Here is a 20,866-nt window from a genome sequence, read left to right as displayed (position 1 = left end):
TCTAATTCCCTTTCTTCAGCTGATCTAATCAGGATGTGTCATAGCATTAGGATGTCTCACAGCATTAAGACAGTAAATTTCCACCAACACCAAGGCAAGGTCTAGTGTTCCAAGCTATGTAGGACTAGGGGCCATGGAAAATTTTCAGATTTTCCTCCCCCATCTCTTTGCAAGTCCCAGATAAAGAGTGTAAAAGATGGGCTGGCAACCTCATCACATTTATGTTAGTCCATTGAAACTAATTTCAATGTTTCCAACTACGAAACCTTTCTTCGTATTTCCAGAATCACTTAGCTCATTCTTCTGACCTTCCAGGAGCCTTGAAGACCCTTTTATCATGATGTTCTCCATGTAAATAATCCGGCATGTACCAGCCTATTTGTCTCCAGCTTCCCCTGCTTTCATAAACAGTTTTGTGCAATAGAATTACTCAGACTTTTGTTAACTTTGGACTGGCCCTCTGTGCAGCTTTTCTGTGTTGCTTAATCTGTTTATTAAAATATCTGTCAAAAAGACTAAACAGTGAGAGAGAAGAAAGAGCAGATGGCACCGAATTATTTTCGTTAGTCAGAACCAGGAATGGCAGTGAAGAACATCTGACAGAGCCATGTATGTTAAGCCACAACAACAGCAAATGAAACTCCATATGGAAGACTGAATGGTAAGCTAAACTGGGGGTAGAGAGAGGGAGAGCATAAACAATCTGCAGATCTTTCAAGTGGCACTAGCCATTCCCTTGAGAAAGTGTCGCATACAGGCTAATGAAAACCATTGCTCAGCCTATGCTTGCGTTGACAAGGGAAAAGCAGAAAATTAGGATGCAGGAGAAACGAACAAGCAATGTATACAGACAACCCAGATATTGCTTCATCTGGAAAAATGTAAGCAGACCCACCTCTGGCATCTGCAGAAGGAATCACAAAGCTGGGAAAGAGAAGTTGGTGATGAAAACAATTAGGGGCTTGGAAACATTCCCATGGAGGGACTGAAGGGATTCAGTCTCTTAGCTTTAGAAAGGAGGTGAAAGAGAAAGAGGGCAGTGAAGGTTTGCAAAATAATGAATAGCCTAGCAGGGGCAGGTTGTGAGAACTAGTCTCAAAACTCAGAACAAGAAATGGAGACAAGAAATGGGAAAGACAGTAAGGCTGAGAGCTGAGCAAGATTCAAAGGGTCTGGGTATAAATATCAAAACAAAATATCTGGAACTGTTGCAAAGATTTTGCAGAGCAGATAATAAGCTTCATGTTTCAGGGTTGAAGCTGGCCCTTGCTTATTAGCAATCAAGAGGAGACCCCTTAGGGTAAAGAGATGATTACTCCATAGACATTTCCATGGTTCATCCCTCCTTTCTTTGGAACATCTGGTGCTGGCAACTGTCCAAAATGGGAGATGGGACTGAGAGACCCCCTCCGGCTAGATACATTTGGTAATTCCTAATTGTCTAAAAAACATTCTAAACTGTAACTTCATTGTTATTCCCTGTGAGCAAACAACTTCTATGTTCTTTATTACTCACCTCTCCATTTTAGTCCCATGAGATTTTACCAGCCAGATGCTGCATGTGTGTATGTGTGTATTTAAGGAACACTTCATGACTCTACAGTTCCTGTATTACCTCAGGGCTTCTCTTTGGGGACTCCGTATTAACTGGAATGGCTTTTTTTCCTCTAGCCTCCACAAGTTCAGCCGGTGTCAATGAAATCTCAGACTGGACCTCAGCTTGGACAGCTGTCACAACCACGGCCTCCTCCCCAAGGTACAAGTTCTTTGATTCCCAGGACAGTGATGACTGTGAGTCCTATCAGTTTGCCTTCTAAACAAAAGCTATCAGGACAAAGGTTTCACTCATTTTCCAATTCACTGTCAAACAGGCAGCAAATTCAGTGTGCTGCTAAAGCAGATATTGTCATATTCCACAGCAGCTCAAAAAGTGGGATGAAAATTGGATACCAGACCCACTTGATATCTCTGGTAGGACTTAGCTCAGCAAAACGAGGCCACTTGAACTGGCACTGGAGTAGGATTCTGGGCATGGAGTATATTTGTGTTTGCACAAAGCTGTAGTAGCTACAAGTGTTAAGAAGTGATGGGGAGATGCTAGTGTTGTCAGGCCTAGAACAGACACCAATGTGGTGATGTCAGGATCCTTGATCCATCTGTTCAGGTGTTCCCATGTCAACAAGAGTATACTCCCAGCTCCTTCTGACAGCAGTAGCAGGTTTGACTTCTGTGGCTTGGTGAGAACAACAGGTTTGGCTTATCGTCCTAATTTACTCTGAGGTGATGAAGCACAGGGCTGCCCCGTGGGTACCCAGGCCATACCAACCACTCAATTCACATAACTGATTAGACCCTCATTTTTGCCACCTTTATCCCTTCCTTTCTCCACTCCAACCTCCTACCAGATTAACACCCACCTCTAATTATCTTTTCCTCATTGGTCACAGTTTTACTGCATCCAAAATCCAGTATTTCTGATATGAAATGCATCTATGTAATCTTGGCATTACATACTATGACTGATATGAGCTGTTGGCCTTGCAGGATACTGCTCCCCATCTGTCTCCAGTACTCCCCTTCAATTCTCTGTAAAGTTTTTTCTCACATAACTCCCCATTCCACCTGTGAAACCCGGCCAGCCCTCACAACACTATCTGTAACTTTTGTCAGGCTCTCACAGTGTTATCTGTCATGTCCAGCAATTTCTCATGTCACATCCAATTGTTTTCCACTTCCTCTTCAGAGTCTGCTACCAGTGCAGCTGGTATGATGGATGGTGATAGGATGGAGTGTCTCACATCAAACTGCTGGGCCCATGAAGGGATCGATGACCCAAACCAGACCAGTTAGCTTTCATTTCCCACAGAGTTGGTTCTCCAGTGACTCTTCCTTCCCCAAGCAGGATGTGTTTACCAAGAAAAAGAAATACCAGACACATGGAAGAGTAAAACAGGTTGAAGTGACTCCCTTCAGGGAGAGTGGAGGGTCTTCTTTAGTGCTGAAGGAGGTAGAAAAATGGACAACTCTACAGAAGAGGGCATGACACCAATTTTAGGCCTATAAGAGAGGTTTTTCCTCATTCTTCCCAATGAAGCTAAACTGAAGAGTCTCTCCCCTTAGCAAGACCTGTTCTTCCATATAGATGTTTCGTGCTTGTTGTCCATCACATGCACTCCCTCACATTTATGTCTACATGTCCCTTTCAGGTGGACCACGCCAGCCACAAGGATCTCAGCCTACGCGAACAAACGTACCTCCGCAGCAGCGGCTCTCTCCTCAAGGACAGCAGCCCCAGAGTCCTCTGTCCACTTCCCCTCAACAAAGGTCACCTGGATCTCCACAGCAAGTCCGATCAGCAACTGGGTCCTCTCCAGTCCAGGCTTCCAAGGCGGGCGCATTCCCTCCACAGCAGCCTAGACCTCCTGCCCAAGGCCGGGCTCCAAGCCAGCCAAGCCCGACAGAAACATCCAAACAGCAAGTTGCCCCTCACCCACACCTGAAGTAAGTGCTCTGATAACCTGCTACTATCTGTAGATACCCTGAGCTGACATGAAGAACATATCACCTGTTGTCAGGCAGAAGTCCCCAGGGACAAAGACCTGCATAACTGTGAGTGACTTCAGAGGTATATATAAATATCCCTGGGCATAACGGGCCACCATTGACCTGTTGTCAGGAAGAACAAGTTGTATTTGACATCACTAAGAATTCACATTCTTCCTCTTGTTCTTGTGCTCATTGTTAATCATGTGCTCTACCCTGGCCATATCAACACAGCCACTGCCTTCCCAGTAGGGTGCACACACCTTACAGGCTGTAAACAACACAATACGGCCCAGAAAGCTCAACAGGAGTCATTCCTTCACTATTCCCTGAATGCAGGAGCCACACAGCTTCTTTTCTGGGCAATTTTTTGCAATTGGTAGCAAAAAGGGAGGGGAGGGGGGGCAAGGGGAAGTGGCCCTACTCATATATATGAAACTCCAGATGAGTGACTGTATGTTGAAGTGCTCTTCTGGAGCAGAGCACACCAATGAATTATTGTTGATCTCTGATAGCAGCCTTGGCTGCTTCATGGAGCATATCTGGTTGGCACCATGGCAGGAAAGATTGGCAAAAAAAAAGTCTGATGCTGACAAAAAGTTAACACGAGCAAATTGGTATGAACTGGCCAGAACAAAATATAGGCTAGGAATGAGAAGACAATTTCTAGGAATCAGAGGAGTGATATTCTGGAATAGGCTTTCAGTGATGATGTTTACATTAGCAAGACAAACCAAAAAAAGTGTACTTAAGGATCAAAATGTTGGTGTTAAGGATGCAGTCACCACACTATACATATTTCAGGTACTTGGTTTTGAGAGTCTGGTCTTGTGGTGGATACCTATTACTGACCAGAAGAAACCACTCAGTGACTAAGCACAGTAGCAGGGAAAATTGGGAGATTTACTTTAAAAACACAGTCCTGAAGTTAAACACTAGCAGGTACATACCCAGCAGGAGCAGTGTGGCCAACCAAAAGACCTATATTACAGAGCTGACAGTCAGAGCACACAGGCTAGGGAGGGCAGGCAAATGCACACATTGCAGGGGACATGGCTACCAACTTACCAAACCTCTTGTGCTCTCACAGCTGAAAGGACAGGGCTGTCATTCATGGTACAGCTGATGAGAGACAGGTGACCTTCAGTATGAATCCATTCTTCTGCATTAGTACTGAAATTACTTAACAGTTCCTCACAACAGCCGCACCAAATGGCAGTTGCATACTTTTAGTCAGATGTTTTCATCAACTCTCACCAGTCTGGATTGAGCCACTTGTCCATGTCACATCATTTCCCAACTCCCCATTCTTAGATGTCTTAGCACATGGAGATTATCCTTGCTAACCTCTCCTTTTATTCTTGAATTTGTCTGTGTGATGGAACACAAAGCATCAGTAACCAGCTTTGAATTACCACCTTCTCCTGCTGAGCCAGAACTCTGTTTTCCATTTCAGCAAATCGCAGTCCCTGACAAACACCTTCAGCATATCTGAATCACCTCAGCGGGGAAATGCCAGTGAAGATGAAGCAAAAGCTGAGACCATCCGCAACCTGAGGAAATCATTTGCTAGCCTGTTTTCTGATTAACAGTTCTGCAGGTGGATCTGTGCTTTTGTCAATCCTCACTCTGCATAATAGCATACCTGATGTCATCCTGGAATACACTCAGTGGAACCCAGCGACTTACAACTACCACCTGGGTAAAGGGAATTTAGAAAACTACAGTTGTTTTAATACAAAGAAAATATTCTAATAACAGTCTGAAAAGTGACTGCATAAAAATGTCACTACTTCATTGTTTTTTCTGCATAATCAGATCTGTTCAAATGACTGAATTGTAAAGCAATTTTACTCTTGCTAACTTCTGTGGAGTCGACACAGTTATGACAGTGCAAACTGGGTTTTATTTTGATTTGTACATAGTCAATACAATTGCTAACTTCCAATTACTGAATTCTTGTTAAGGTTGACCTAAAAAACATGGGCTTCTTTCAGAAACACATATGCAAAGGTAGAGTCAAGAATAAGTACTCATTGACTGATAAAGTGAGCATGTTTGAGCATGGAAATACAGTGAACTGTGGAACTTTGTGATACCAACTTCATAAAAGGTCACTTTTCAGAGCAAAACTACATCAAAGTTAAATATGGTACCAGGCATCAGTAAGCGCCAAAGATCACATGAGCAGGTCATCCAGATGGACTCCTGGTTTATTCCAGATCTCTCTGCTCATAGCAGATAAAAGATCTCTGTTTCATGCCTTGCATTTATGTCCCCTGCACGATTCCCAAGTTCTGAGAGAAAAACATTGTGTTCTAACCCTGTAGCCTTAGCTCAAAAATAACCTGAGAAATGGGTCTTCCACATAAAAAACAACTTCTTCCCCTGCCCCTGAAAACACCAGAGTTCACATTCACAGTTCACACAAATTCCAGACAAAACCCAGCTAAACTCCAAGCACTTTGGTGACTTGGTCACATCTGGCTAAGCATTTCCCTCAGGAACGTGCCTAATTAATAGCAGAGCTGATGAGGTGCACATACTTGTGTGCTGAGTGTTCCATAATACCGAATGGACAGAGATATGGAGTGAAATCCTGTCTCCCTCCCTGAACTCCCACTGACTTCGCTGGGGTGAATGCAAAATAAATGCAAGGTGACAAACCTGCAACAGAACAGGAAAATTATACTTCACAAATAAGATGAGCTGGGTACATCCAGAGACATCAAGCCATGGCAGGACATGTATGGGATTACCCCAAGCTGGTCAGAATCAGTATTGGTCCTCTCTAACCATCTCTAAGAATTATTCTTCCAGAGAAGACAGAGATGGATCTTCACCAGTGTGCTTTTTCTCTAAGCCTGCAACACTGAATGAAACCATGTATGTGCCCATATACTAGAACTTGGATATCACAAAACCCAGGAATGACACAAGCTATGTTCATGATTGCAAAAACCCACCCTGGGTAAATCCATGTATTTATAGCTATTTCTGCCAGGTGAGAGCCCCCTTGCACCCTGTGAGCTCTGGTTATAATATACCTAATGCAGGTGTCAGCCTCATCCCACCTCCTCAAAATACAGCTTCAAGGCCAGACTTGGCTTTGTGCTTCCCTTAGCAACTTCACCATGATGATACTTAGGAATGCCCAGGGAGGTCAGTAAGTTCTAAGTTAAAAAAATATTTCAGCCAATGGCACAGATCTTTGCTGTCACTTAAACCAGGAGATCCCCAAAACAGCAAAAGCAACAGCTGCATTTGCCATCTCAGATCTTATGATTCACTGGTGGGAATAAAGCCAAACATGGAAATCCTTCCTGCATAGCACCTGTAATGAACATCTAAATCCAATGCAGTCATCTGGACCTTGTATGACCTACCCCTGAGCAGGCCTTTGCACATATAATGGCAAGTAACAGCATAGCTTTTCCAGGTTGGAAGTCTCTCAAGAGACACATCTGGATCAATGATTTATACCTCAAGGCCAGTATTACAGGACCACCTTACTCTCTGATTATTTGTTTCTGTTGTTATTTTCGTCCCCAGTTCTGTGTTGTCCTTCAAGGTTTGCTAAGCAGTTTACAATGTAGCATCATAAATACATGTCATTGTCTGAGAAAAAAAACAGTCCCTGATGTTTTGGAGTCTCCAGGAGCAATAAAAGCGTGACAAATGGGCTTGAGCAAGACTGGTCCCACTGGCAAGAATAGCAGATTAACAGGCTCCACTATACGGAGAAGAGGTAATACAATGCTGGCGGGAGAGGATTTCCTTCTGTAACACTTCCCTCAGCATGGTTTAATGCCTTTCCCTACTAAATGGTCACCGGAGATGCAGAGTCAGAAATAAAAGTTTACTGCCAGAATCCTCAACTGTTCTATCCCCTGAAACTCTTTATGTCTCCCTTACCAACACGACATATACAAAAAAAGTAACTAGTGACTAGTATGACACGGCCCCATAAATCGACCCCAGTTCATCACTGAAACCACAACAGCTGGATCATTTGCTGATGCCGCATTTGAACACAGCAGGGCTGTCCTCCGATGGACCACAGTAACAGGATAGCACTGCTGACTTGATACCTAACAGTGACTCAAGTATCTTAATTTGCCTACAGCTCCCAGCTGTCACCTTTCCAGGGACAAGCAAACAGAATTGCATCTCCCCTCCTTCTAGCTACAAGTACGAGCAACAGGCATTGTCAGCTTATCTTAGTTATTCCCATAGTTCCTGAAAAGCATCTTCATTTCTATTCATAGAAGTGCTTTAATGAAAACAGTGAGTTGATTTCCTGAGTTAAAATGATGAAAATCTATGCTGTGTCCTATGAATGTCCCAACAGCACAACTCAAGTCTACAATTATGATGCTCACATACTAGATGTTGTGGCTAGCAGGAGATTCACATATGCATCATCCAAACCTCAGGTTGTCACCTTTGATGCGAGGTTTCTAGTCCAAAATCCCTACACTCCAACAAAGAGACAGAGGGAATACAAGGGGTATATTCTCCATTTACATGAATGGAAAACTAAGGTATACCCAAGAGGTATTTAGCTACCGAAATATAACAGCTGGAGCTAGGGGCAGTAAGAAGGCAACAGAAAAACTAGTAAATAGAAGCTACATTTAAATCACAGGGCAGACAAGCCCCACAGCATGCCTTGGGACCTTTCTCACACAGCTGTGAAAACTGAGCACCTGGTCAGAGCTTTCTTTTGTCTTGTTTGCTTTAATTTTCTTCACATGGAAGCCAGGAAGCATGAGTAGGTTTGTGCATTTGGATCCAACCCAGGAAGGAGCTGGTAGGCAGCTATGACACCCACCCATATCCACCACCTGGAAAATTAGTTTACATTTTGCTGTTTAGATACAAACTGAGAAACATCTTGATTTTCTTGTCATAGCTAGGTGTGGTATTTCAAGAGAAATGTCATTTACATTCCCAGGCAAGCCAAGGTCCAGAAGAACAGCAGTCCTACTTGTAAATGCAGAGTACTTTACTGTCTTCCACTAACCACAAGCAGGTACACAAGACTTTACACCCTGTGTATGGCTCAGCTGCTTCACATCTGGTTGGGTCTAAGTTTCATGAGTAAGATAAAACAATAAATAGAAAAGCCAAGGAAAATAGTTCCTTATTTGCAAGTGACTCTTAGTAGCAACGTTAACAGTGTTGGGTACTGATGAACAGTACAGGTAAGAAATGCCCATCTTCAGGCATTTCATCTTTTGTGACTTCTCTTTTATAGAAGTTTACAACAGGAATCACACACACACTTGACTTAGGAGCTGGCAAATAAACAAAGCAAGCAGCTAGTTTTCAAGTATTTCCTCTGTTTTGTCTTCTAATTTTATACTGTTGGCCCAGAGATATTCACTTTATATTTCATATCCTGTTTTATGAATAACAGGAACTCCTCTTTAAGGAACTTGACAGTTCCGGGTAATCAGGTTCCTTTATCTTTGGCTCACAATACCTTTACTACAATGTGAAGGACAACAAAAATGGGGAGGAATACCTTCAGGTCCTTTAGTGGTATATGTGTAAAAAGGCTGAGTTCATGTCTTCAAAAAAAAAAAAAAATTCAAATGACAAAATCCAGGATAAACTGAACCTCTGGCATCAGCCTGGCAGAAGTATAACTTCATGGTTGTCCTCATGGCAGACACAGCCCAATTCCAGAGAAGGACACGGCCTGCCAGCAGGGTAAGTCCCGCGATTGTCATCAAGGCAATGGCCATGCGAGTACCACTGGCACCACAAAACTGACTTATCTCACATGCACAGAGATCATTGTTCCCAGAAATAACTTGAAAAAAAACCCAAAAAGGGTAAGTTACAGCTTTAACTGATAAAACATTTTGTATAACCTTATCTGAATATTATGTATTCATTGCTGAAGCACTCATCACAAGGACAAGATGGTGCAAGACCAGCGCAGTGTAGATTTCCCTTTTCCTTTTTATAGTCAGGGGAATATAAAGAAACACTGTAAGCTTCTTTACAGAGGTCTGACTACGAATTTCACTTGTGAAAATTCTTTTGGAACAAGACAATTCAACCACTGCAGGTAAATGTTGAAAGTTAAGGATCATCTTGATATTGAAGGGAATCCATTGCTGTGAAGTAGAAAAGGGAAGAAAGAAGCAATACAACTTTTGACAGCAAAATAAAGTATTATATTTTACTTGGCAAAACTTCCTGACCCTACTGAAGTCAGCTGATATTATACAAAACAAGATGAGTCACTGAAATATCACCTGAAAAAGCACATAAGTATCACTGATTAAATAGCTTGTATTTAACAGGAAATGCCATTCCATTTCCACTGTTGGAATTTCAAAAAGGTTTTAGAAAATAGTATCAGTTGTCACAACAGTCATCAGTACCATTTACATTTATAGAAACACTGAGATCAATCAGCTTAAAAAATAGGTAAGGAATTAAAAGTTCTAGCAAAGTTTAGTCATTCTGGTCTTCCTTTAATTGAGCTCCAGTGTCAGCCTGCAGATCTCATCAGGAGACTTTAACATTGGTCTTGTTAGTTGCTCATTAGTTAATAAGACAATACTTGAAAGGTGCTCATAACATGCTACAACACATTTCTTTTTGGCAAGATATAATCTGATACTTAAGTAATGGAATTAAATGGAATTCACTGAATTGAAGTGAGAATTCATTCTGCTTCTCATGTTGTTGTGACCCCATTTCCACTGCAACCAGGTCAGCCTATTTAATTCCTTAAGTCAGACAGGGAGAGAAGATGCATTTTTGCACCACTTTTAGTTCACACACAGTAAATGCAGCCATGTACTACAGATCCTTATTTGTAAAGTCAAAGAGAAAGACAAAAGTTTTGCTGCTGATTCTTTGTAAAGTTGCTCTGCTTCTGTTTAGATTTCTGAGTTGCACTGTAGCATGACTTTACTCAGTTGTTTGTAAAATGAATTCATTTGTGTTCTAATACTTCTATTGTAAAGAAAATTCCTTCCCTGTATTCTTTGTGCATTAAGTAACAATACAAAAATGCTTTTTACCTAATAAAACATTACAGGAAAAAGGAAACAACATATTCAAAAATATCCATGAACACACATCTACCATGACAGTGGTAGTATCCTGTTCTATGTGGTACATGGTAACTTTTTTGTTAATAAAGATTATTAATTAGCCTGGTAGATTTTAAACATCATCATTTCTCCTGGAAATTTAGTAAAACTCTTCAAATAAGACAGACAAGTATAGGGTTTGTATTTAAAGTGCTCTTTATCTGATGCAGCAAGTATTTGGTCGGTATCCTTCTGGTCTGTAAGTGGCACTTCACAGACAACTAAGGGCAAGGAGGAGGGGAAGGAGAACAAACTGCTCTAAGTTGTAGCTCTTTGTGAAACAGACCTGAGTGCCAGGTGGTACAGCACTACCAGAGCACAAAACAAACCCAGCCTTTTTGGCTGGAACACTACCATGCACACATGTTCTTGACACAATCTGAAGAGAAGGCAGGTGTTAGTGCCTGGGATTTGCAATCTCCTGCAGTTAGGAAGCAAGCTCAGCGACTAGAAAACTCACTGCAGGAAAAAGCCTCGATCAAATGAACGCACGGCGAATGTCCATGGGGCGGCCCCGGCTGGGTCTGGGTGGAAACCTGTCATTGGGACCAGCTCGTCCTGGAAGCGTAGGGCTTGCTCCAGGCAAGGAACCAATAGGGTCAAAGGGTGGTCTGAATGGAGGAAACTGACCTGGTGCTTCTCCCTGGCCAGGAATGAGTGAGTTAATTGGGTCTCCAACATACGGAAGTGTTGGTCTCTCATCATATTCTCCACCAATGATCATTGGGGGATAGATTGGGTTTGATGGGAATGGGTTGGGAGGAAAGGGATTAGGATAGAATGGGTTAGGATGAAAGGGGATTGGATGAGGTATAGGGGGCAGAAACATCATGTGCCTCCATCTCAGGGCCTCCTTCTTCTGTTTCAACTTTTTCTTGTATAGCTGCAGACAGAAAAAGAAGGCATTTTAAAGCTCTGTAAGTGTTCCAGCTTCAGCAGCTGCATTCAGGTTTATGGTACTTCTCAAAAAAGTGCTCCTCACCAGTCTGAAAACCCAGAGCAGCAACTCCCCTGCTTGCCAAAGCCCAGACACAGCATCTCTGGAAGATCTCTAACCCACAATTCAGGCTCACACCATGTAACTTGTTGATGCTGCTTTCCCCTGTTCCGACGAACATGCATACATGGAACGCCATACTTTTAAACTAAAATTTAACTCATTACTGCCTCCCAAAATCTGTGCTTAATTCTCAAATTAGACTCATCTCAGAGAGATTATATAAAAAAGCCACCTACTTCTTTCCAGTCTGTATCACGAGGCCTTGCAATAGGATCTACAAAGAGAAGGAAAAAATTAAGAAAAGCAAGTAGCATTTGTGCCACAGGTGCCCAGAGTTTGTCAGAAGTTGCAGAATAATCAAGACAGGAAAAGACACTATTTGGTCAATACATCCTTTCATAAAGATAACACATCTTAAAAAATATAAAGCTCCAGGACCATTCAAAAGGTAATCTACTTGCACACTCATTCTGTGTAAAGCATTATCTCCAAATGGTACTAAGTAGAGAAATCCCAGAAATACTGTCCCCACCTGTGCCTTCTGACAGCACTTCCCTTGACTACCTTTGTTTCTTCAATCCTGTGTGAGAAATTGTAGCAGGAATATATCCTCCCTCCACTTCCTAATATCTGCAATAGCCAGTACACCAGAGTAGCAAAGGAAACATGAAAACAAGGAAGGCCTGCACCACACAATGGGAAGAACCACATGGTCCACCAGTAATGGCTCAGAAGATTGTCAGCAATTTTCCTGACTTAACACTGTGCATCCACCTGAATTACAGCTGACCAACTGTACTGCATTTCCTCAGAGTGTTTAAATAACATTACTGGTTGCCTGAGGAGCCTCTTATCAAAATCTGTCACACCTAATCCCTCTGTTAACACGAAGCAATTAGAGAAAGACGTGCCTCGGCATTACCTCGGAAATCCCGCAGATACATAAACCTCCACAGAAGCTGGTCATTTGAAGCTGTGTAAAGATCACGGCAAACAGCAGAGAGAGAGATGAGTGAACGGACATCTAGAAGCCTGAAAATCCGAAGCTTGAGCTCAAGAGGAAGGACCACTAACCCAAACACATCTGGCAAGTTCAGAGCTACACAGTGAAGAAAACAGAAGTATCACTTAAGTGGTGTGGAGTTTACTCTATCTCTAAAGACCCTAAAAGAAAGAAAGAACATTATAATCTTTCCCTTAAATCCTCTCCCCTTCGTACCTGAGTTGCACCACTTTTCTCAGCAACTACTGTGATGTGACTTCTTGCAAAACAGACCTCTTGCAACTCTAAGTACACCTATAGAGTGCACGAAATAGGGCAAATGACACTTTATACTGACCACTACGCCTAAGAAACATCCCAAACATCTAACTATATTTATAGGCTACAGAACAAAAGAATAGGTAAAGAAAAAAAGACCTGCCCAATTTCATGAGTCTGCAAAATACACATTAAGTACAGAGCACATGCTTCACATAAAACCTTCCTGCACTGAAGTCTAGAGGGAATTCCATTGAATAGTCTTCAGAACACAAAGCTCAGACCTTTTACAGCAGTAACTATGCAGGGACAGCCTGGCTTCCTACTGCCTCACAAACACCAGCTTGGGTTACTTCCTAACATCCCTTCCAAGCCCTCAATGAACAGTTACTGACAAGATCATTACTGAGGTTAGACTTCCAAATATGATGCTATACAAATTTTTCTGTATTGACAAAGAAATAGTTCAAAACTATAGAACTACTGCTACAAAATTATTATGGTATGATTTTCTCATCATTAGGCGTGAAAAACAGCCACTCCATTTCAGTCTCTGAATTGAGACTAGAGCAATGAAAAATTAAAACCAGAATTATATTAATATTTTCTCAGTTACAAAGATCAATATAATTTCTTTAGAATATATATATTACTTTATGCTTACTTTTTATATAGCCATCACTGAGAAGCTGTTTCTAACACTTTTCCTTCAAGATTTTCGATAGACCCCCTCCCTTCCATCCTCACAAATTAAGTATCATCTCTAACATAAATATTTTCTCTCACCTTGTCGGGCAGCAGCCAGGAGAGAGTAAACCAGCTGGTCTTTAAAGAGACGGGATAACTTCTGAAGGTCTTTGTAAACACCTGCAACCTTCTCTATCAAAGAAGAGAGGTAAAAAGCTTAACTTCAAAAGTTTATAACGCAAAAATTATATGAGAATTACAGTGTTCTTGTAAGCAGAACTCTAATCTGCTTATGATCTCGATGGGAGCAGCTCTGCAGCTACAGTGTAACTTGCTTGCAACAAGTCAGTCATTGGCAACTAGAGACCATTTCCATGGTCAGGCTCAGCTTTCCCTTTGGCCTTAAAAAGCACAGTTAAGGGGAAGACTTGAGTTATCCAGAAACAAACCGACTCTCAAGCTGTCAAGAGACTCCTTTGTCAGATTACAAAGCTCATGTGTAACATACATCTGTGTTCTAAATGCCTGAAATAATAATTTTTCTGACAGAAGTGGTTATGCATTCTGTTCTCTGAAGAAAGGAGAGCCAGAAGACTCTACTGTTATATTGGACACATTTCAGTACTCAGTTCTTCTAAAGCCTTTCAATTAGACTTATACGCCAGTGACTGGGACTACCCAGAACATATCATAGGACATCAAGTCAGTCTCAACTGCCAATATAGCAGCTCATCTACTTCAGAGAACAAAACACTAGTCAGGCCTGTGCTCACAAGGATCCACATCAATCTGCCCTTCTCTGCTTCCTTGATTTAGTCTTCCCTCCAACTTTGGCACTCTGGAGAAACCTATGTGGCCAGCACATGTTTTCTGACAAAAAGAATTTAACCATTACAGTGCCACAACAAGAGTGTAGGTACCACCAGCCTCTGAAGCCCTGAGCTGTCAGGCAGAAAGGGGGTATTTTCCAGCACTGCTGTCCCAGAGATCCACACATACGCTTAGGACCTCATAAATTACAGGCATAGGGGCCAAAGGATAAATTGGACTTTGCAAGGTTCTTTTCTAACATTGTTAATCCAAGAAATACAATTTGTTTTCACAAAATATGAATAAATGGCTACACTCTGAATTCCTTTTACCACAAAGTTATGACTAATCTAAATGGTAACTACATTTTTATTCTTTTTTGCTATTCTGTACCTATTTGGTGCTATACTAAAGCATCTTTTTACCCACTGTGTCACTTCTTTACTTTTCAGTTTACTACTTATGAGTATCATAGCTCAGCCATACCTGGGTCCTGAAAGGAAACAAAGGATGCTGGCAATAGCTGGATCCTCTTAACACTTCTAATCTCGTTGTTGATTTTTAATGTTGCTGCAAATATAAAAAAAAAAGACACTTCAAAACTTAAAACATGCTGAGAGATGACAAAGACCACTTCATTACTGCTTTACTCTTTAGAGATGTTTTACTTTCCTCCCTTACAAGATCCCACAAGGAAAATACCCAACTACAGCAAGCAGGTAGACAAATAAAAACTTTTTAAAAAAAGGCATTTAAAATAGCAAAGCAGCAACCAAGTATTACCTTCAACAATTCTATCACATGAAAAGAGATGTAACACAGAAGTTTACTTTATGAACACTCTATGCATGGTAGCTATAATACTGTCCTAAATCTAACCTTAACCCAACTTGGTTAAAACATCTGATCATAACATGTACAGGTTCTGAGAAAATATATGTGCTTATACAAATTGGCAAAATCAGCTACAAGTTTTACATAGAAACGTAAAAGATTTAATCAAAGATTAAAATTAGAACCAAGTCCCAATTTAATATTGTTTCCACAAAAATGTGGAATTACTCAAATACTAAATAAAATAAAAAATAGAAAGGAATAAAAGACAAAAAAAACTCAAAAAACCCCATCAAGTGATTCAGTAGTTGCTCAAAAAAAATAGACTTCTATAATTTTTCTAGACTGAATGTCTTAAACTAAAAACAATTTTTGAGATCACAGTTAGTGTACTACAGGAAAGACTATACATCAGAGCTAAAGAATACATAGTCTGGAAGTTTTAAGTCTAGCAAAGAACATAAAACACAATACTGTAGCTGGAGCAGATCTACTTCTTTTCATGTCTGGCAATGTATATCAAAGTTCATGTGAAATGAGACACAAAAAAATTCTAAAACATTGCTGTGAAAAGACCAGCTGAATCTCCTAAGGACTGATCTGTTATAATTAGAGGGAGGCAAACAGTTAACACAGAGACCAGAAATGGCACGAGTATTCAGCATCAGGAAGTGGCATCTCCTGCACCTCAGCAACCCAAGTAATAAAGGTGCAGCTCAAAACTTACCTCACGAAAGTGCATATAAGTTTTCTCCTGCTAAACAATGGTGATACTTAGCAATGCGCATCCAGGATAAAAATTTGACTGACTTACCATTAATAGCAACAAGATCTCCCAGAGGCACACAAGTCAAACCAGCAGAACCTTCCTCGCAAAGGGGATGTGTGTACTGTAGCTTATAAACACCATTCCCCCTCCATTTCTCTGGCATAGAGACTGCCTTGGCTTCTGTCCCCTAAAAATGCAACGAGGTAACACACTGTCACACTTTAGCAGTGTACCAATGCTGAGGGGTAAGAAAAGGATTAAAAGTTAAGAAATTGCAGAATGATGTTTGCAATTCAACTCTTAGGTCAGTTGTAATGCACATTATGACACCGTGATTATGAGTATATGTGATTATACACTATTTTCCCCAGAAGAGTAAATATAAGGTGAAGTTTAGTAATTTTTTGTCCTGACAGGAAAGGTTTTTCAGTGATCACTCACACCTATTTCTTTGAGACACGTGCTTCATTCTGTCACCCATTCCAGCATTCCAATAGCTCCTGCATGTACATTAATTTGCTGCACAAAAAACATGTTGTTGCACCTTTTCTGTGAACTTACAATATCTGACAAGGTTGTAAGAATCATAGTTTGAAGTTAATCCGAAAACTTGAGTCAACTAACAGTTTTTCTTTCAACTTCAGTATGAAAAGGCTCAGATGGAATCCCAGGGGGTGGATATGACATAACCACAAGTATAAGTAGATTCTTTCCTCTTAAATCTGTAAAGCAATTGTCTTCCCTACTTCCGAGCCTGCTCACTGACATAAACAAACTTTCTTCCCAGTGGCAAATGTATTCTTCAGGTAGTATTTCAAATTATGGGATGTAATAAACTTAGCAGATTTATTAAATTGGTATTGGTCAACCAGACACCCACATGTGCTTAGTTAGCCTCACTGCAAGAAAAAAAATATGGGAATTTAAACACCTGTCCTCACATCAAGTCTTCTTCTGCATGTTCAGCCACTTATGAGTAAATATTAAATGCAAATGGAAGGGAAAAAGTGAATTCACACATTGTACAGAGGTATTGCCATAGGTGCTCAAGTACGATACCTCTACAGATTAGTGGAACCAAAGCCTAACAACACTTAGCTGAAGTTCATATTGAATTGGAGACAATATTTTGGCAGACCTAGGCCTTGCTAAGCACCACTTGAGCAGGCTACCATTGAGATGACACTGACACTTAAGGCAGTACTTTGATGAAGTGCTACAATTTAAGCACATCTACACATGCTCAAGAGCATAAAGCAGAAACAGAAAGTTATCACCTGGGTCCTAGGGTGGCTGAGGACCAAAAGAAACACAGGGACAGGCCTTTTCTCTGGCACCTAAAATCTGCTCTAGTCTTTAGCCCAAAGAATTACTGGTCAGGGAAATTAGAGAAGCTGGAACTTCAGCAGCCCCTGCTGCCAACTCACATATACAATGCAGAAGCAGATCCTCAGATGGATCTTGCATTACACACTCCCATGATATTCCATAGCTTTCTCACACTGACCAAGAAATTTCTATTTGCTTGTGCACCTACCTACCTGAGGTACATAGCCTGTCTCCATCATGAGCAGATGAACCAGAACAATCAAGGCATCAGTGGCACTAGTACACTCAGCAGAAAGGTAGAGCATCTCCAAGGAATGGGGTATTTCACCATCAGCAGCTTCACTGCACAGCATGGGTTCCGAGGGATAGGAGCCTGTACCTTCTTCCAGGTCAACATCTTCTGGGACTAATCCAGAAGGAAATTCTAAGCTGGATCCTGCCTTCAGGAGAAAGCAAAAAATAAAATAACTTTGTTCAGAAAATTACACCTCTGTATACATCAATATTTTACATCAATATTTTGCTTATTCCATTTCCCATGATTTCCCATACAAGTTGTACATACAAGATTCATTACACCTCCATTTTCCAGCATTCCAGATGGAGACTGGGATTATATACATAGCCTCTGTATCTTTTAATCTTTATAATACAAGTGCTTCATTAAAGGATCTGTCATTTTATTGCATACACAAATTGAAGACAACATGGTAATACTATAGTAAACCTTCAGAATTAGAATTTTTGCAACATACACAGGAATAATTTAATCACTGTAGTATCACCATTAATTTGAATTTAGCCAACATGCATGGCAAGTAACCAAAATGGTAACTGGGACTGCCAACAAACACAACAGGCCTAAACAGCAGGGAAAAAAAAAATTCATGGAGTGCATCTGCTGCCACTTAAGGAGGACTGTGGCTTTACTGTAACTTCCTTTCTTCTACAAAAATCATACCATGTTATTAAGTTATCTGACAAAACTACAGACACATTACAAAAATAAAAAAGTAGAAAGGGAAAGGTCATGAAAGAAAAAAAATAAGAGCCCAATTCCAACAGGCAGTGCCTGTTGCAACTGCTCAGTACCTAGAATCAGTTTCCTCAAGAAGACAGCACTGAGGCAGGTAAGAAACATAATCCTAATTTCCTTAGGAAAAGTGCATGTTCCAGCAAAAACATTCACTCCTGTAAAAACGTCAGATCTAAAACACTTTAGGCTCTCTGAATTAGCTTCTCTGCCACAGGTAATATACAATGTAGAGAGACAAATTTCCATTCAAATAACTGGATAAACACTGGACAGGTATTAGGAGCCAAATATTCCGAAGAGACTCTCTCCTATAGAGTACAGCAATTGACACAACAACATACCTTCTTTTTTGCCTTGTGCTGTACAGGACAATTCTCATCTACTTACCCTCTCATCACTCTTTTGAACTTCCCCCTGAGCTTTCTGGTTGTCAGATTGTTCATTCTGCCCTTCTTCTTTTGGACTGTTTGCCTCACTGTTGTTGGGGGTCAAGGTGGACGGCTCACGACCATTCTGAAGTGGGGGAGGAGGAGAAGTAGGAGCAGAAGGAGGAGGAGGTAGGCTGGGTTGCCCATCTGCTTCTTCTAGAAGTAAGCATATCAAATCACCAGAAACAATCCCGTACGAAGCTAAGGTCTTCTGATCCTCTGTGAGAGCATCTTTTCTGTTCAATGTTATTGAAAACTTGGTATCAGAACTGAAAAATAAAAGTAAAAAAAAAAAAAAGTAAGGAAACATGGTTGGCTGCAACTGGGTAACTGCATACAGAGGTATATATGACTGGACATGGCACTTAGTGCTATGGTTCAGCTGACATGGTGGTGATCAGACAAAGGCTGGACTTGATGATCCTGGAGGTCTTTTCCAACCTTAATGATTCCATGACTGTATAGTTAGAAATGCATACTCCGTTTAATCCATTAATAATGAGCTACATATTAGAGAAAGAGTGAGGGCAAAAAAAATCTATGAAATTATTTCCCCCATGTTTCTCTCTAGGTACATTTTAAGCAACTGCAGCTGCTTGGTAGATAAAACTTCATTTACAGAAATTTCTCATAAAAAAGTTACAAGCAAAAGCAAACAAATGTCCTTCAAATTCGAAGATATCACACCTAGGGAAACAAGCTTTAAATAAACTAGTGGCTGAGATTATTTAAAAACAAATACTGCTGAAGACTCAACCATCTTGCTTTCTCATGAAGCAAAACATTACTTTCAAAGATCAGCAGCTGTCCTACAGGATGGTAGTCGCAAATGAGGGTAATAAGATAAGATGCTTCAGGGTAAGCACGGATTAAAAAAAATAAATAGAAATGAAACTGGTTAGCAGGGAAGCAGCTACCCTAAAATACACCCACTGTAGCAAGACAAGCAGCAACTTCAGATTTCTCCTGCCCACGTCACAAGTGAATCACCAGTGAAACACCAGTACATCGGACCTAATTAGAGGTTTGCGGTACAAACCCTTCAGCCACTGCCAGAAAAATCCCCTTTTGTAGGCGATTCTTAAATTGGTTCTGCAGACTTCACTCTCCTACAGAGTATGCCGTGAGTTCTTCACAGATAAAACGTTTACTTAATTTAAACCCGGGGACTCTCCAGGAAGCCTGAGGGAACTGTAAAACTGACACCCTGCACCCACGTAAGGGCCACGCACAAACCCCAGTCAGCTCTGACTGAGCTGCGGATTCACATTTCTAAGCCGAGCACGCCCGAAGTTTTGCTCTCCCGTTCCGCAGCGATCAGCCGGGAAGCAGCACGCGTCCCGGGCGCTGCAGGAGCCGGGGCAGCAGGAGCCGGGGCACCCCCGTGCGAGGGGAAAAGCCGTCAGACCGGGAAGACTTCAATCCCCCGGGACGCGCTCCCCGGCACGGCCGCGCCCGACCGGCAGGGGGCAGCACTGCGTCCGGGGGGTCGCGGGGGGCAGAATCCCCCTCTTCCCCCCCCCCCGCGTGGTACGGCCCCGCCGCCCCCCTCGGGCCCCCCAATGGTTTGGTCCGCACGGTACCTGTACCCCCAGGCGGGCAGCAGGGCCGCGCGCAGCTGCGCGCGCAGCTCCCCCAGCGTTGGCTCCGCCCCCGGCAGCTCCAGGGCCGCCGTTCGCTTCTGCAGCCGCACGCGGAGCTTCATCGCGGCGGCGGCGCCACCGGGGTATGGGGGGAGTGTCTCCGCTCCCCCCTCGCGCCCCGAGCGGGCCCCGCCGGACGGCGGCGGCGACAGTGGGGAAGGTGGCGGCAAGGCGCGGGCGCAAGGGCTGCCGGGCCGGGCCGGGCCGCGCCGTTGTTTTGGTTGTCGCGGCACCGCCCCAGCCCTGCCCCGGCCCCGCCCCCGATCGCTGCCTCGGCGTGCCGCGCTCTGACCTGCGCGGCGGCGGCGGCCCCGCCGGGCGGCGGCGGCGACAGGGGGGAAGGTGGCGGCAAGGCGCGGGCGCAAGGGCGGCCGGGCCGGGCCGGGCCGCGCCGTTGTTTTGGTT

At 42.4% G+C, this 20,866-nt stretch overlaps 2 protein-coding genes across 5 annotated transcripts in view; one reads left to right on the top strand and one right to left on the bottom strand.

Annotated features, from left to right (window-relative positions):
- SYN3 (synapsin III) overlaps positions 1 to 10,733 on the top strand; it is a 205,898-nt gene extending 195,165 nt beyond the window's left edge. For all 3 annotated transcript variants that reach the window (XM_064654915.1, XM_064654913.1, XM_064654914.1), the window contains 3 exons: positions 1,672 to 1,756; positions 3,207 to 3,501; positions 5,000 to 10,733. In XM_064654915.1, the coding sequence (XP_064510985.1) occupies positions 1,672 to 1,756; positions 3,207 to 3,501; positions 5,000 to 5,132 (513 nt within the window). In that variant the 3' untranslated portion in view covers positions 5,133 to 10,733. The remainder of the gene's footprint in view (positions 1 to 1,671; positions 1,757 to 3,206; positions 3,502 to 4,999) is intronic.
- Positions 10,734 to 10,802: 69 nt separating this feature from the next.
- FBXO7 (F-box protein 7) lies at positions 10,803 to 20,693 on the bottom strand. Of its 2 annotated transcripts, XM_064654916.1 has the most exons (9): positions 20,402 to 20,693; positions 18,778 to 19,087; positions 17,567 to 17,794; positions 16,071 to 16,212; positions 14,909 to 14,992; positions 13,712 to 13,804; positions 12,587 to 12,763; positions 11,901 to 11,938; positions 10,803 to 11,547 (listed from the first exon to the last, which is right to left on the bottom strand). In XM_064654916.1, the coding sequence occupies exons 1-9, from the start codon at positions 20,521 to 20,523 to the stop codon at positions 11,143 to 11,145; spliced, it is 1,599 nt and encodes a 532-aa protein (XP_064510986.1). In that variant the 5' UTR covers positions 20,524 to 20,693; the 3' UTR covers positions 10,803 to 11,142. The 2 variants fall into 2 exon arrangements, with proteins under 2 accessions (XP_064510986.1, XP_064510987.1); XM_064654917.1 differs by lacking the exon at positions 12,587 to 12,763 and having other exon boundaries at positions 20,402 to 20,682.
- Between the last annotated feature and the right edge of the window lie 173 nt (positions 20,694 to 20,866).

Source organism: Pseudopipra pipra, chromosome 5 (genome assembly GCF_036250125.1).
Source record: "Pseudopipra pipra isolate bDixPip1 chromosome 5, bDixPip1.hap1, whole genome shotgun sequence".
NCBI lineage: Eukaryota > Metazoa > Chordata > Aves > Passeriformes > Pipridae > Pseudopipra > Pseudopipra pipra.
The sequence above is the reverse complement of the archived record's forward strand: the minus strand, read 5'-3'. Positions and strand labels throughout refer to the sequence as shown.

Bases quoted from the DNA above. Each gene is read 5' to 3' on its own strand.
- FBXO7 (XM_064654916.1), bottom strand. From the start codon at position 20,523: ATGAAGCTCCGCGTGCGGCTGCAGAAGCGAACGGCGGCCCTGGAGCTG. The intron at 11,939-12,586 runs GTAATGCCGAGG...TTCTCTTTGTAG, and splicing joins GTATCTGCGGGATTTCCGAG to ATCCTATTGCAAGGCCTCGT. The intron at 11,548-11,900 runs GTAGGTGGCTTT...TTCTGTCTGCAG, and splicing joins GTGATACAGACTGGAAAGAA to CTATACAAGAAAAAGTTGAA.